Genomic DNA, 17947 nt, shown 5'->3' with positions numbered 1-17947 from the left:
TTGAATATGTGTGTGTGTGTGTGTGTGTGTGTGTGTGTACATGATTTGCTACTTTTGTTAACATGAGAGATGAAGTTGCTCAACATACAAGGCTGCCGACAAATCCCTCTCTTTTCACTACAGGCTAACCTAACCCAGGAGCATTAGACTGCAGACCGGTTACGCCGGGAAGATTTAAGATGTGAACTATTACATCTGACTGAAAGAGCTGCAGTGAAAGGGCATGGCATCATCAAGCAGTGTGACACTGTGACAGCCTTGTCCCTGCAGAAAGACACTATCACACTATCAAGCTCTACAGTCAGTGTGGGGCACATGAGTGTCTACGTCTCTATGTACGAAAATGGACTTCTTTTGTATCCCACAGTTCACTTGTATGGAGCTCTGCTTTGAACGTGAAAGCATGATTTGAGTCTGTGAGAGTTACTGCCATTTGCTGTTTTTCCATGCAATTTAACGGACCCCTGCCTTGTGACTGACACACTAAAGAGAAAGTGGGAGGCTGGAGATGGATTTCAAACGGGAGTCATAAATGAACAGAGATCTTCACTATAAGCACTACAAGGCAATACAAAATAATTAATCAAGTAAGTTTCTCCATAAATGGTTTTTATTTTATTATTATAAAAAGCAAACTTTACTGTTCAGAAAGTAACAATATGGTTCCATAGTACAACATACGATTAATACATCTCAAAAGTCAGGAAAACCTCATCATATTATCTTTTTGAAATAATGTGTATATTATGCTACTAGAAGATGTGCTGTTGTTCTGCAAGGGCATTCAATCAAACCAAACGTGCATGAAACATGAGCAATGATGATTGATTTTGCCATTCACCATTACAAGGCTCCAGTAAAGGCAGATTCTCGTGTGTCATTTATCTTATTTATCTGCTCTCACACACATGCAGCACAGGGAGCTGCACACTGCAGGTACTCAAAGCACTTATCAACTCATCTCATGAACTTATTGCTCCCATTTAGTGTGGTTTTCATGAGATGAGCTTTACACTCTACGCACACAAACACATATGGACGTTTTGCATGCTCGCTGTCTGTCTGGCAAAGAGACTAATGCATTCATTAATCCTTCATAAGTGTTTGCTTATGTACACACACACAGTTACACAACGAGCCACTAGTCTCTCTCTCTCTCTCTTTTACAAACTGCAGCCATCTGTATAGAGATTACCACCAACAATTCACACAGAAAAACTTTTTTCATCTATCCTTCCACTCCACATTCCCATCTGCCACCCCACGAAGGCCACCTGTGGCCATAGAGAGCATGATAAACAGAAAATGCCCTTCACTAACAGCACTCACACACAGACATGCCTTCAAACTCATTACATTCAGATTCACTAGTTCTAAACAGGGTGATTTTGTTGCCTTTTTAAAACTCGTTTAATGATTATGTAACAAGCCAAAATGTCAGGCTGATATGGTATTATGCAAATCCACAGTGGTTTTGGCCTCATACATATTTATAACATCTCCTCTGCTTCAGATAATCACAAGCTTGGATAAAGGTCAGTGGAGGGGTCACCAAACAGCTGGTGTTTGGGGTGGCCGTCCAAACCAAATACCGCTATCCACACGCAGCCGAAGTGGTAAAAGGTGGGTGGCCGTGCCGCCGGCTAAAATATATAGATTACACAACAGGTAGCGCTAGACTATTCACTCGAAACCCTGCAGAAAACGCCTTTGGAGGAGTTCAGAGAAAGCGCTGGCCATTTGATTCTGTCAGCATTAAGGCTGGAGCCTGCTTATTCCCCCATTTCCTGTTTTGCCCTGGTATCGCATTTCACCACCATTACCGGCAAAGGCCGGCCATCTGAGAGATCTGTCGTCCTCTTCCACCATCCATCACTCCATGGCCCCTGGTCGTACACTCTATCACAAGAACAACAAACACACACACACACATACGCAGACTAACCGAGCAAACTGCAAAAGGCAAGGTCGGCTGAGGCAAGGCCTTAATATCCGACAAACACAAACAACCTTCTACAACCTGCTTAAAGCTGTCTATCCATGACTGTCTGGTATATTGTGACAGACAGGTTCATCTCTTCCATTGAGGCCTTATTGAGCGGTTGTAGTCGCAGTAGAGATAAGTTCGATGGTGTTTAGCCAAATATCTTGTCGCAAAAGGATTACTGTCCATCAAAAATGGATGGAAAATAAGAAAATATTTGTTAAACACCTCCGAAGAGAGTAAAGTTTGAAGTGTCACTAAAATATACCACATTAAAGCACATACAGACCAAAGGCTGTCATGTTTGATGTCGTAGAAGTAGTAAGATAAGGTGTTTTCATCATATAATGCTTTGCGCGCACCCAGATATCCTGCTGAGATCAAAGGTACACATGTGATGGACACATCATACACACACAGTGGACTTTGAAGAGGGTTATGCAAGAAACATGCAGGACACTCTTGATTGTCTATACATGTAGCATCAGATGGTGAAAAGAATGTGCAATAATGTGTTTTAATGCACTCCACACACACTTTTCTAACTCTAATGTCTTTGTCATGGGGGACCAATAAATGGCAGGCTGCTGGCTGCATACAGGGCCATATATCACTCTCTCAGTAACCCCGAAATAATTTGATTCAGGTATCCGAGCACCGCACCTCTGTCTGAGCGCCTGCCTCTCCTTAAAGGTTAATAATTGTTTGGAACTGGACGCCTGAGGGTGTCCAACACTAATGAGGGTGAGAAAAGTTCAAAAAGCTCAGGGAAGTTATCAAAAGTTAAGCAAAAGAAAGATAGAAAACATAAATCAGTCCTCATAGAGAGACAAAGCTGTAGTTTTACATTGTTGCAAGCAGAAAGCAACCATTTTCTTTGATAATGACTAATATTACGTGGCACTTTCACACAGTGAAATGTCAGAGCACAGGTGCATCCATACTAAAAGTGACCTGAAAGTCAACAAACTCCTATAATTCATAATAATTTGTACCAGACAGCAAAATTGTACGTGACAGTACAACTAGGAACATATGAAAATTTGCACCTTTCATAGATTTTATTTTAAAGGGGTTTTCTTATCGTTTCTTATTGTAAAAAGCGCATGCATTTTTACCAATTGAAGAAAAAAATATATAATAATAATAATTTAGAAGTAACAGGCTATTTTCTGTCTGGTTTTGACCCCCTCATTGAAATGCCATGTAGGAAGGTGTGGTGGATTGTAAAGTTGGAAGTAAACATCCACTGCTATGATTGGCTAACACTTGTCTATGTCTGACAGCCTTTTTTAATTTACCTACTATGATTAGGTTATGGATGACGATACATATTTAGTTATGGTTAACTCATATATCGTCTCGCGATTTCACCATTTTTGTGCAAATTATGATGTATTCTCATTGGACCACGTTTGACCACGCAAAGCAAAACACAAATATTTGATGCTCTCACAGAAGAAAACTTCAATCAAAATACAATATAGTTACCATCGGCTCTAATGTTGATAAGATATACAGCATGTAAATGAATTATATACATTCATTCTTCAGTTTTAAAGTGGTAGTTCATCCCACTGAAAAGAAAATGAACCCAAATGTGACTCAATAATATATAAGTCAAAAAAGTTTGCTTAATGTTTTGTGCCCATACAAAGATCGGTCATTGGGGTTTAAAACAACATTGTCCCACTGACTTTCAAAGGAAAGTCATACAGGTTTGAAATGACATAAGGGTGGATAAATACCTTTTATGGGTGTACTAACCCTTTAAAGAGCATTTGTTGAGGCATTAAATAACACTGGGACTTTTAGCCCCAAAACAGAAAGTGGTTTAGGAAATGCATTACAGAATTGATAAGATACAGAATAAGTAGCGCAAGAGATATTTCAAAACCTGGGTCTTGTCACAGAATGAGAAATGGAGTAAGACAGCATCTATCTCCAGTCGGGTGGGTGCTGGTCCTCATCAGACACCTACACATTGGCATGTGCCATACGAGCTCACTGTGCAGCTTGCTGGAATTTGACTCCATAAATAAAAGATTATGTCTCTAATCTGTAATAGCTCTTTCTTCATATTTATTTCTATCACTCCCTCTCTCACTTCAGCAAAATGTCCCAGGTCTCCTTGCTGTCACCGAGATAGATATCAGACACATAAATGCTACTTTTCCGAGAGGGCCACCACTTCTTTATTTCAGTCAGTAAAAACACCACTGATCCAACTGCCAAGGATGTAGTGAACTGCTTTCCTGTGGAGAAAGAGAGCAAAAGACAACTCTTCCAAGACTTTGAAATGACAGGACTCAAAGCATGAATGGTGAGCTTTAAAACAGAGCATTTTCTCTTTTACTAATGTACTATTCGCTGTCTTGCTCAGGCACCCTGTTGTTTAAAATGCTTCCTCTTCCTGTAGAACATGTTTCCCATGTCTTTTGGCATATCCAGTAATCATCAATGACTAGAAATGTATAATTATATTGATTTTTGGAGTGGAAAATTCAAATGGCAAATGATCAGACACTGCTATTTTACCTCATGCTCTCTATGCGGCAATTACTATGGTCTTTTCTAAAAATTGTATCGTTCACACAGAAATTCTTCAGATCTCTGCTCTGAATCTTAACTTGTATGTCTGTCACACTTACCACTTACTCTCTCAATTACTCATTTAACACACAGCCAAACACAGTCACTTCAATATATCGCCACTCTGTCACTCAGGATGTGACAGCTAGTCAGACGCAAATGAACTTCATTCTGAACCTGCGTCTCTTTCAAGGTTCCTCTGGTACTGTCAATCATCTCATCCACACTGCCTCCATTTTGTGTTATATCTGAGGAATCCTGTGCAAGCATGAGCTTTCACTGATGATACTGTGAATCTCTGATCATTCTAAATTGAGCAGAAATTGAGCGGAAGGTACAGTTCATCCCTAACATGACACCGTTATCATTACCCTTTTTTCTGTCCTCTTAATGTTATCAATTGTTAAGTGGTACAGCCAGCACATAGCGCTTGAATAACAGATAGAATGATGCTACTTTCTGTGGTTGCACAATTAAATATTTACAGGGCCTACAGAAAAAGTGTGTTTCTGATCTTAAAGCTGTAGAATATTACATGTATAATTTAAGACGGTGTCCTACATGGAGGGAGAGGAGATCATATGGGCCAGAAAGAGTGTCTTGCGGGGCTCATCCTAGGCAAACTGTTCAACCATCGGCATAGGAAAGCAGCAGAGTAAGTGGACAGGCCTACTTTGTGCTAATGTAGTGAGACAGTGGGATCTAGTTTTATGGTTTTATAATATGGTATTACTGTTAGGCTGATGAACCCCAAAGTATCCCACCAAAGAAATCAGAAAAGGTCAGTTAAAGAGAGCTCATGCCACTGAGAACATTTTCCAGTCATTGGCACGAAATCTGTGCACACAGAATTCAAAAGCTCAAAATCAGATACGTTTATGAGAAAAGCAAAACTGAATTGGACCCCAATTTTTTTAGAGAATTTATCCGGAATGGAGGTGTTTATTTTGTTTGTTTTTTGTTTTTTTACCCCAATGGCAGACTTTTATTCAAGATTTAAGCCTAAATATCATATCAATTCTGTTGTAAACTATGTTTTAATGATATTATTATTATTATTATTATTATTATTATTATTATTATTACTATAAAAATTTTGAATATTAAAGATTACATTGTATCTGAATTAAAAGGGTAAATACAGTTATAGTGGTGCACTTGCAAAAAGGCTAAGTCATGCAGAACCACATTTTACTAACTAAAATAAATAAATACAAATATATTTGTAAACAAAAAAACAAACGAACTAACAAAAAACAAAACTATATACGTGTGTGTGTGTGTGTGTGTGTGTGTGTGCAGTGCCAAAAAAAATTACTATGCAAAACATTTATGAACCATTTTTATTAATGCAATTATGTTTTTAACAATAAGGGTCTGGTCCTCCAAAAAAATAAAAATTATAATATATATATATATATATATATATATATATATATATATATATATATATATATATATATATATATACACACACAAAAGTATATAATATTTTTTAGGAAATGAAATCAAAGATCTGAGATTTATTTTATGTTTATATGTTTTTATAAAAAATAACTAAATAAATAAATAGAAAAATAAAATTATGAATTGTAAATTAAATCAATCAAATAGTCTAAGCCTCCTTGATTATCTCTATCTCCATCTGTGTAAGAAATCAGCATTTGATTCAGGTAAAGAACAATTGTTTAGTTTGGAGCAGACACTTCCAATTTAAAACCTAACTGACATTTTAAAATGATGTACATTAAATCGTACATTATGCATATTAGATCTCATCACCACAGCAGTCATTTATGATTCTGACTCACGTCTACAGTATGTGTGGAGTCAGAGGCGAGAGGCAGAAGCTCAGTGGGAAACCATCAGTAACATTTGACAGGTGGCTGAAACGAGAGAGCGGCAGCACTAGGACTGACGTGTTCACCCTTGCAGATGCCAGCCAGATCTGATTGGGAAGACGACGCATATGGCCTCTAACGGTCCGCATCTGTGCTGACCACTCCCTCGAACGTACTCAGACACTCACTGTGGGAGCGATGACCACACAGCCGTGCAAACCGCTCGCTCCATTTCCACCATTCATCAACCTCGGTATGACATCAAAATGTGTGTGTGTTTGTGGGGGCATGTGTGACCCCTCTTTAATCTGCCATCTGAGCTGAGAGTGTGTTGGCTGGATGCTGTCACGGTGTGTGAAGCCATGTCCTGAGGTGCAGTGTCCCTGTGACAGATCTGCCTCGATAACCACAAGAGGATAAGGAGAAAGCAAAAGAGAAAAAGTGAGGGAGAGAAAACTAAATGGAGAGCACATTAGCCACCAACCAGCATTTTGGAGGAGAGATAGAATGGGAGCGAGCGAGGGTAAGCAAGAAGAGATTGCTCTAAGCAGCCTAAATGAGTTCAGGCATAAGGGATCATGTCATGGCTGTAGGATCATTCCCTCAGGGCTATGAGAAAGACTTCCCGCACTGCAGTTGCACCGTTCAGACAGCTCTGATACTCGCAGAGTCTTTATTCTTGTTTAGTCAAACTAGTGTGGGAGAATCTAAATCTGTACTTTGACAGATTTAGTCAAACTACATCAGTCAAACTAGTGTGGGAGAGCAAATCATGTATAGCACGCACTGAGGTGTTCCAAATAACAATGGTGACACCACTGCTTCATTAAAAAAAACAAAAACAATACATTAAAAAGAAGTAAAGGAAATCTACACGACTCAAAATGGAGCTGGCAAGAAAACATCCTAAAACAAAGCATAGCCAATTTCACGGCGCTATTCTACCAAATTCAGGGATGAAATTCAATTATTATGAAATTGTTTATGACATCCAGTGCACTCACAAAGGACAGGGTTCTGCGGCTCCTCAAAGGCCCAGGAACAGTGGAAAGTGCTGTGCATGAGCAATCAGACCTGTGACACTAAAACTGATCCCAGTCAAAGTGCTGAGTGTCACAAGTCTCGTAGACAATCACACGTGAATCAATATCTCATAACAGACTCGGGGTGTGTGATGCACTCTTTTATCCCTTAGGTAGCGCTGAAAGGGGACAATGCAGACCAGCCACAAACACACATAAACATACACAGCAAATGAATGAAATGGATACGCAGAGTTATTTTATGGGCCACTGAAGAAGAAAAGCCTTGCTTATTGTGCAAATCACCTTCTTTAAAGTTCAAGTTAATTCCCAGAGCTATTTAATTTGTGGACATTGTTTACAATAATGCTTTAAATCAATTATTACGGCTAGACCAATACATTCCAACAGACTATCTTTATTTAACTATTCATTGGTGTGGTATTACAGTCACTCCCCAGTCATTCCAGTTTATTGGATAAGGATTTTTTTTACTATATCAGACCTGTATATCATCTTGCAGTTGCTAAGAAATTAATGCCCCTGTATGGTTTTTGCCTTATATTTACTTAAATTTCCTTTTTGTGTCATCCATTTTGCCTTATGTACAGTAATGGTTTAGCATTTTTTTTAAAGAAAATAATAATAATAATAATAATAATAATCTCATAGCATTATTTATGCTATTCTAATTGTATCATAAATGCATTCATGCCGCCTCTGTAAATGATAAGTGCCAATTCATATGCAGCTTCTGAAAACAATGTTATGGCCTCATTGTGTCCTTAGAAGTTCATGTGTAATAAATTCTGTCTTGAGTAGAGATTCTTTTTTTGCAATGTCAAATTACTGCTTTCCACATTTAACACAATAATGACTGATCTTTTGGGGGTAATTTATCAGGCTAAATGCCAAATTGACGCGTTATTAATTGATAAAAAATATATATATATAAATAAAAAATACAAGTTTTAATCGCTTGAGAACCCTAATATATTTACTTCCATGTCTTCATGATTTAAATGAACAGTATTACTATACTACTATGGTGGAGAGTTAGCTAAACATCTTCCTACAGCGTACTTTCATGTTGGCAGCGATATTTCAATAGGCTTTAAGCTGCAACAGTAATAAGTAGGATTCACAGTGAGTTTGTGTTCCTTTATGCTGGGCTGTATTTTTGGGCTGAGAGAAAACATAATCCCTGAACTCTGATTGGTTGAGCTTCAACAGGATGGTTTGTTGAGGGTTATGGTCCTCATTTGTCATGCCGCTCAGCTCTATTTAAAGTCACAATGTGGTCTTAGGCTGAAAAGCCTGAACACCATCAAGTGACCAAGGCAACCCGCCAAACCAGTGTGATATTTGTTTGTCCACAGATATTAAAGGGATTGTGGTAGGCCTTCAAAAGCACAGAGTACCCCAAGACAAAAGAGAAGAAATAAAAGGCAATGGACAAACCTAATGACATCATGCATAATTAACACAACACTGAAAATAATATATATATATATATATATATATATATATATATATATATATATATATATATATATATATATATATATATATATATATATATATATATATATATATATATATATAAATTCTTAACACAAGACGAAATAACTTGACAAGCAAATAAGACTGATAACTTGTTTCCAGAGCATGCATAATATTAGTATTTTAAACCGATTAAAAAGATGAGCACAGAAAAGATTAAGTAATGTTGCACTGTGAAGCATGCACACAAAAAATAGCATTAGTCTGTGTCAAAAAAGCATCATTAAGACTTAATGCAGCTATTAGTTAATTGAATTCAATCTCATAGACAAGTATCTCTATCTTCGTGGATTCAGTGAAAGATCTATTTCTAAACGGTGCTTATAATGATCTTCTATATGACTGATCTAGACGCCCAAACTCTTTGACAGAAACTAAACCTATGGTAATGAAGACAAAGCTTCCTCCTTTAACATTTGCCTCCGGCAGAGCTGATGAACAGCTTATTGTTTTCTTATAAACATCCCATGCATCTTTTATCGTCAAGGATTTAAGCCTTTCTCCTGTGGGGCGTATTTCTTTTTCCCAGAAAGGTGGCAGATTTAAGATTCAAGATCGCACTATTTGGTGCATAAGTAAATGGAAATACAAAAATGATTTGCATTTGAACCAGAGTTCAACACTTCACAAATAGTCATTCAGGAGTTTATAATCATTACTGATATTTTCTGAAAGCCATCCCTCATGCAAAAATGTCAGCTGTCAATATTTTTATGTTAATTTCAACCTAAAACTAAACAGATTAGAATCTAGACTGAATCACTGGGAGCTTATTATAAATAAAAACAATTTATGTATGGCACTGCAACATTACAGCAGTTTAAACTTTACTGGCATGCTGGTTTAATAAGTTAAATTAAGGATTTCAAGCTTCATTAACATCAAAATGGAATGACCAACTTGAATAGTTCACCCAAAAGCTCTGTCAGCCTTTCCTAAAATTAAAGACATACAGGTTTGAAATGGCAGAAGGAGAAGGCAGAAGAAGAAGAAGAGTGTCTACTTTCATCATAGGCTAATTGGAAAAATGTACCTTATCTACAGAAGTCTAAAAACATTCACTGCAGTTTCAGGCTGAAATTAACACTATAGAAGTAAAATTGCAACTACGTATATTACTTTTCACACAAATTACTATCACTCAGCACATTAATGATTAACACAGAATTATTTTTGCATGGTCATTTTTAGCACCACTCAGTGGACATTTCACTTTTGAAAATGCCATGAAACTAGCAAGAAGCAATGAAATATTTCTCAGGCACATTTTCCAGTAAGAGGAGGGTTGATTATTTTGTGCGGACCAAAGGGAAAAAATAAATGAAATAAAAATAAAACCCTATCTTCAAATTATCTTAAGTCAAACAGGAACGACATGAGCATAAGCAAATTATTTTTTTTAGGGAACTATCTCTTAAGTACTATTTTATGATATTAATTTAAATGATTATAATACTATGGAGAAAATAATGTACATTATATGGCTTGACTAGAAATAACATTTCCCCCTACAGAGATTCCAATTCTGGCATGTTCCACACATTGATATGCTCAATCCAGTCACCACTGTCTGCTTTCATCGTCCTCTACTCCACCTCTATTTATAAAACCCTGCACATTTCTCATTTCTTTCACTGATAATTTTTCAGCACACCCTTGTCAATTATTCACATGCTCTTCTACATATTGAACATGTTTCTCTTTCCAAGCATTAATATTTAAGGCTTCAGCCCTCCTCTAGGAGATCTTAAAAAGATAAATCAAAGTGGCATTTAAAAAAAAAAAATAGTCTCATAGTAAAATTAAGCTCTAATGTCACTGGAAGGCAGAGATTTTGTGGTTTTCTATTAAAACAGGAAATTGACAGATGAGACGAGGCAAATAAATCACCATCTTATAACATTCTGAATGATTTTAGGTCATTTAACACTGGCATTGATTTAATGTCAGAATCATCAAATGATTCCAATCTCAACTGTATTTCAAGACCAAGCAGTGTGCAGTAAATGCCCCATATTGTCTGGTACTGTAGATGACATAAACTAAGCCTCCCAATTTATCTGATGTTACAAAACAAAAGGAAGAATCAATGGTCATTAAATTGCAGTCAGCTGGAACCAGGAATCATGTCAGCCAAGTTTCAGCCAAAGCTGTTTTCACTTAATGCTACAATTGATTCTGCAACTTCATAATCGATCACATTGAGATATGGCTTTTATAAGATCAGTTCATCGCAAGGTGCCCCCAGCAACAAATGCAAATTTGCATGTAACTCTAATTAGCTTTGCTCTTACATGAGCTGCAGTACTAACAGATCCATGGCTGCAGCATTGGACCACATTGCACTTCATCAACCAAACATAACTAACAGAAGTCCAAAAGGGAAAACAAAATTACCGGCAACTCAATTCACCATAGCCAATCTTGTAGAATTACATTCTATGAAAACAAAATGGCCTCTTTACCTGGAAAGTTCTTAAAGAAAGATCTGTTTCTAGCTTTAATATCAAATACGGTTATCAATAATGAGTTTTAAGTCGAGCCATAGCTGTGATCTGTCAAATGCATTTGGATCACAAATGGTTTAGTTATCTTTTCCTCTGTGCTATTGATAAAGGAAGGCAATTGTTGTTGGAGGCATAAAGCAGGCAGACAATAGCAATGGAAATGAATTATTGTACAACCAAAGTATGCGATAAGAACTTGTTCATAGCCTTACGACACCTCATGAAATACAGTGGTTCATATTACTGCAAGTTGAGCGAGGTCTAAATTACTATAGACATAGACTCTTTGTGCTTGAAAAAAACTGGTCAACAGTAAGGATGTTATTTTAGCAACATTTTTATATTTGGAAGAAAAATGTATTTTCTTGATAAATTATGATTTGCTTTTTGTCATTTTTGTCATTTAGAAAAAAATATATATTCCAGCTTTTTCACAATATATAATGATGCAAACAAATTATAAAACTTCACAGCTACCTAAATTTATAAAAGTTGCAAAAGTGTTTGAGTTCAGTTTTCTTTCTGACTAACGCTTTCAAGACTATCACTTCTTACTATTTTGACAAAACCTCATGTATGTTGTTTCCCATTGTCACCCATGTTGTTTGTGGGCCTCCCTTATTGAGCCCTGAAAATGGACACTAACTGTGACAAAATTATGCTTTCCAAATTTGAAAACACATACAAAAAATCTTGTAACAATTTTATTGTAAAATCCCTGCAAATTTAAACTTCCTATAAAACCCACACATGAAAATAAAGAGCAGGTTTTGCAAAATCTTTACAAGGTATTTTTTTTTTCTAAAGACGTAGATGTTACAGTACCAGTTTCCATGAATGAAGGTAACTTAATCTGGATTAAACATGGAGAGTGAAGTAATCTCATAGAGTGGTGAGGCATGACAACCTCTTACTACCTGATGCTATGATCCAACATTCAAAGAAAGGGCTCTTCAAAATATTACAATACTTACAGCACTAGAACAAAAACTCTTCTACAAAGAGTCATTGTTATCCAAAGTATTCAGACGTAACTTTCTAAATGTCACTGTGGACAGGCTGTCCACTGTATGCAAATTAATGTGATTGTTAAATTGTGAACACATCTCTATCCAGGCATTCTGATGACTACAGTAAAGGCACTATAATCCCACAGCAGAATCACATATGGACAGCATACCTTGGCGTCAGGTAATACTATGAGCAGGTGTGAGCAATCTGGCATGATGACGCATTAATCAGTTTATGCATGCACAAAAAATTTAAATGCCATTGATGTTACACTGAGGTGTACCATTAGCACATGCAATACAATTTCTTATTTTCAGAGGCTCCTTTTTAGTTTTTAAATGAATAGCAAAATGTGCAGAACCTGTCAATTACATAAATCTATGTAAAGTATGTCACCATTATTAGACACTTTACTTGAAGCTCTTCCAGTAACCCAATATGAAAAATTAATCAGCAAATGCAGAGCTATAGGAGACATCTTCTAATATTCACTAACTGACATCATGATACATAAGCTTTTTTATGTGCTGCAGTAAGTGATAAAAATACAAAATAAGAAAAAGTAAAGCTGTTTTACACTATTACACCTATGAAGTTCTCTTTATATATCCTGATTCACTCTATCATATTTTGAAACACAGGGAGTGGTCAGAGTCAATGTTTGTCATTAGTGCATCTGCCGCTCCCTGGCAACATGATAGACAGGACTGCACACAGCATGAAATTCCTTCATGTTTTGCATCAGGAATGTCATCATTAACACATACTAAGAGTATAATGCAAAACTAAAAAAAAAAAAAAAAAATCTGATAACTACCATTCCCCATCAGAAGCTGTACTGCACATGTCTTGCCAAAGCAAAAACCATCAAGAAAGAATCAAAAAGTATTAAACTTACGTGTCTTGCGGCTGATGTGGGTTCGACCAGGCGTGGTCACGTGCCTCTCAGTGGATGACTGCTCTCTGGTCCACATTTGGGTGGAGTCATTTAGAACGGCAGGATTGGAGGGAGAGGGGCTGGAGGTGGATGTATGGACAGTAGATGTTGTGGTAGAGACCATGGTGGTCGTAAAGGTGGGATTACGTGTGACAAAGCGTGTAGAGGGGCTCTTCTGTGTCACCTGGCTGCCGGATGCTCCACCACCCCTAGGGGGAATGTTCGGAGGAGTTCCCGTTCGAGTCCTGCTCCGCACCACAGTGGTAACGGTGGGGCTGGCCGAGCTGACCCCTCCAATAGTGGTTGTGGTGGTGTCAGATCCCTTAGGAAACGTGCTAGGCTTGGACAGAAAGATGGGATCCTGGCCAATTCCCTTGGCGTCCACCAAGTCAGTAGGCACGTAGTCCCGCACAGAACCCACTACGATCCATTTCAGCAGCATCAGACTGAGCCCTAGGCCTATGAAGCCAATGAGAAGTGGAACCACACAGAGCCAAGTCTGTTGTCGTGGCCAAAGGGCACAGTTCCCACACCTTAAAATACCACCACGAGCAGGGGCCTGGGCTTGTTCACGTCCACCGGAGCCACCTCTCCCATCCGGCTCCTCCAGTACCATAGCCCCCGAGTTATTCACTGTTCCAGAGCTGTCACTCATCTCGCCTGTAGCACGGTAAGGGTTAACCCCACGGCCAGGCACTTGGCAGACATGGATAGCACAAGGCGAAACGCTTGCCAGCAATGCCAGACATTGGAAAAAGATGGGAAAGTATATCACAACCTCAAGAACACAGAGTTGCAAACACAATCAAGGCAGACAAATCACATCCACACACAACTAATACACATACACACACTCACAAACAGACAAGCGCATACACCCAATAGAATTCCGAACGTAGAAATCTTAGTGCTTTCAGAATCCGGTAAAAAAGGACAGTGCTTTAGTCCAGTTCCACTAATACGTCCAGATGACTTCCAGCTCGTCGTAAGATCACTAAAATGGTACAAATGTTAAATAAAGGTGCTGAGCAAAGAAGGTGGAAAGAAAGGGAGGAGTGAAATCATCTGCATGTTGACTCGGAGCACCAGCCGTTGCAGCAGCACTCTCTGTCGTCAGATTATCAAATCCCTCTTTTTGCAGATGACACCACCGTTAGATTTATCCACCGACCTCGTTCCTCCATTCATTGCAATATTTGAACGTTGAGTTCAGTAAAAGTTAAAAACTGGCTTATATTTTTCCTCTCTGGCTCCCTCGTTCTTACCAATTCATTTTTCAAGGTCTTGATTTGACTCACGGTCTTGTATTCGAGTGCTGAGTCAGCTATACATATCCCAGAAAACTGGTACCCTCACGAAAGAGGACTCAGCATTGACCGTGAAGCAATATGTCCCTTTTTCCTTGACCAAAGCTCCTGCTGATTTATAGCATCCTTAAGGGAGCAAGGGATCTGCAGCGAGGATGTGCAAGCTGAGCAATAAACCCAGCAGAGCAGGCAGTGGCAGGTGCAGAGTTGTCCAGGAAGAGATGGTGGATGGTCAAATCCGTTAGCAGTAAAATTCCTTTCTGAACAGCATCTGATGAGCGACCCACCACTGTAGAACGAGCCGTTGATATTGTGCAGAGCAGCGGGCGTATGCTCAGCCTCTATCTACATTCCTCCACTGAGAGAGCGCAAGAGAGAATGAGAGAGAGAGGAAGGGAGAGGAGCGGAGGGATGGAGGAGAGGGAGGGGGGAGTAAGCTTATCGAAGACAAACGGGAAGAGAAAACGAGAAGGGTTAAAAAAAAGAGAGACACCATGCAGGTTTTCCATGAGACAACATTCATCCGTTCCTCAGTACTGTTGTGTTTGTTTTGCCTCTCTGTTGCTCTCTCCTAGGGCTGCCATTTCTAAAGCGTCCGGACTAGCGTGTGTTCCCGCTCTAATCTCCTGTGGGATTTTACCGTGGCTCAAGCATACGACACTGCAGCCAGACACATACACAGACAGCCTTCTCCTCTCCCCTACTGCTTATGCCAGAAAAGAGAGAGACAGACAGAGAAAGAGAGAGTAAGTGAGAGAGAGAGAGGGAGAGACAGAGAGAAGGCACTGCACCTGCTCTCTACACAGGAACATTCCCCACCCCTTTAGAGAAAGACAGAGAGAGAAAGACAGAGAGGGAGGGAGGGAGAAACAAGGAGAGATAAGTACAAGTTGAGAAAGCATTCACAGCAGGATGAGATAGAAAATGAGAGAAGCAGAGGGCAAGAGAGAGAAAGACAAGATACGGGAAAGAAATAAAGAGATCCGTGTCAGTGCTCTGTGGTATTAGCAGAAAAAGGGATTACTGACTGCTGTAAACAAAGTGAGTCTTAGCATCTCTCTTTCAGGACTGTCAATCATCCAACCAGCCCCTCCTCACGTCTAAGACTCTGAGAAGGGAGGAAAGCCTAATGGATGGCATGAATTAAAAATTGTGTGCTGTGTCTAATGGGAGGTATTTTTAAATAGACTGTTGTGCAACACAAAAGGGTTGTAATTAAAGGGAGTGGATAACACTTTAATACCTAAAGACTACAGAGATGCTAGTTTGTTTCCTGTTGGTTCTAACTTGTTTTAAAGGTGAACTCAATATTTTCTTCGTTTATGTTGGGCTGGATGATATGGAAGCCCACTTGGATTAATACTGACACCTAGAGGCACAGATGAGTCACAGAGGAAGCACCGATGCCACTGTACAAACAAGCCATTTCCAATGAGCCACACTTAATTCCACAACAGATAAAATAAAATTATAACGTTTTTACAGTCCAATTTAAAATAAAACATATGGCAATTTTGACAACGTATTTGTATGTCTATTTCTAAGACGGAATGACATATAATTTATAACTAGAAACTAAAATTTCTTTTACCGCAATTTTTTTTTTTAAGTAAAAAAAAAAAGAGATTCAAAACTATTTAAAGTTGATAATTTATCCCATAAACAAACTTATATTTAGTTATAGTGTTATTTTACTTATTCACATATGTTTTCACAATGACTATGACTTCATTAGTTAACATTTATAACATTGTGTATATGCTGTATAAAAGAAATAAATAAAAAAAAAAAAAAAACTAAAAGCAAGTAGTATTTTATTAGGACTTCGCAGTTTATGATTTAAACACTGCAATGTAAATATTGTCATAATTAATCAAGAGTAGATAAAAATAAAAAAAACAATCACTTGACAAACACGTGGCCATCGACTGCTCTAAAAGCATGAGCATGTAGAACATCCAACAGCGGCCCATTTTTACTTTGAAACATGAACTATTCACATTTATTTAAATCACTGCCTAAAGTAATCACATTAAGCCATATCGCAATTCCTGTTTTTCGCTTCCATATTTAAGACCTCCCGAAATGACAGTTAAGACTTTTCATTTGAGATATTTAAGACTTTTTATTACGTTAAAATTAAATAACATTTTTAAGGATCCATGGAGAATCAGTATTTAATAAGCAGAAATCACTGAAGGGCACCTTTTAAGAGCATGTGAGTGAACTGTTCCAACACGGATGACCTAATTCTAGTATTTTGTAATACAGAATAACAGGAGTAAATCCAATCCATTTGAAACAGAAAAATAAAGTCCTTTAGCAGGTAATCCCAAAAACGCATTACAAGTTAAAGGTACAAAAACACACAAAAAAAATAATGTTGCTCTGAGCCCCATATTGTTTTCTTTCTGTGTGAAACGTTTAAAATGTTTCAAGGTGACACATCATTTTTGATTATACAGTCTTCAGAAATCTTGGAATAACCACCCTAACCACTCTGCAAGACAGAAGTAAGCTATTTTCAAAGTGAGACATGTTAATTATGAGCCACAACAGGTAAATAACTATAATAACAACAAATAAATTCAAATTAGGATAATACATTTAACAAATATGGAAAGAGACACAAGTGTGCAGGGCTGTTTTTGTACAGCCATAATGACTAAAAGCACTAGAAGCCTTGCACATTCAAGTTACAAATGACCACACATGCTTTTGCATTCAAAATACAATGCATGGTAAAAGATTAATTTTCTTTTAATTTTATGGTGGTTGTTTGCCTTTATAAATCAGTATAAATCACAATAGAATGTCCAGGCTTAAAAGGTTCTTGCACAGTTTCATTTAATAATGCAGAACAACTAAAACAACATGGTTCTGAGTAAATTACATATAGAAAGAAATAACACAAAAATACCCTTTGTCCATTTAGTTTCAGTTGAACTATACATTTATACATGTAACTATATTTAAATGACCTTTTCTTGTTATGTGAAATGTTATGCCCTTGATATTTAACTTTTTTTTCACCACTGCCATAAATCCATAGTATCAGCAGCTACTTCAATGAGAACTCTGCACATGAATCAGTTACTCTAGGTCCAGGTACACAGTTTGCCTTTCAAAACCCCCCAGAATGAAACCTTCCTATTCTGTTAGCATGTTCCATGTCTAGCTACC

General features: G+C 37.8%; 1 protein-coding gene across 1 annotated transcript in view; it reads right to left on the bottom strand.

Annotated features, from left to right (window-relative positions):
* Positions 1-16206, bottom strand: part of nrg3a (neuregulin 3a) — a 305838-nt gene extending 289632 nt beyond the window's left edge. Inside the window, exon 1 of the mRNA XM_026224577.1 lies at positions 13419-16206. Coding sequence (XP_026080362.1) covers positions 13419-14112 — 694 coding nt within the window. The 5' untranslated portion in view covers positions 14113-16206. The remainder of the gene's footprint in view (positions 1-13418) is intronic.
* Positions 16207-17947: the final 1741 nt, after the last annotated feature.

Source organism: Carassius auratus, chromosome 38 (assembly GCF_003368295.1).
Source record: "Carassius auratus strain Wakin chromosome 38, ASM336829v1, whole genome shotgun sequence".
Taxonomy (NCBI): domain Eukaryota; kingdom Metazoa; phylum Chordata; class Actinopteri; order Cypriniformes; family Cyprinidae; genus Carassius; species Carassius auratus.
This window is presented reverse-complemented; position numbering and strand designations above follow the sequence as displayed.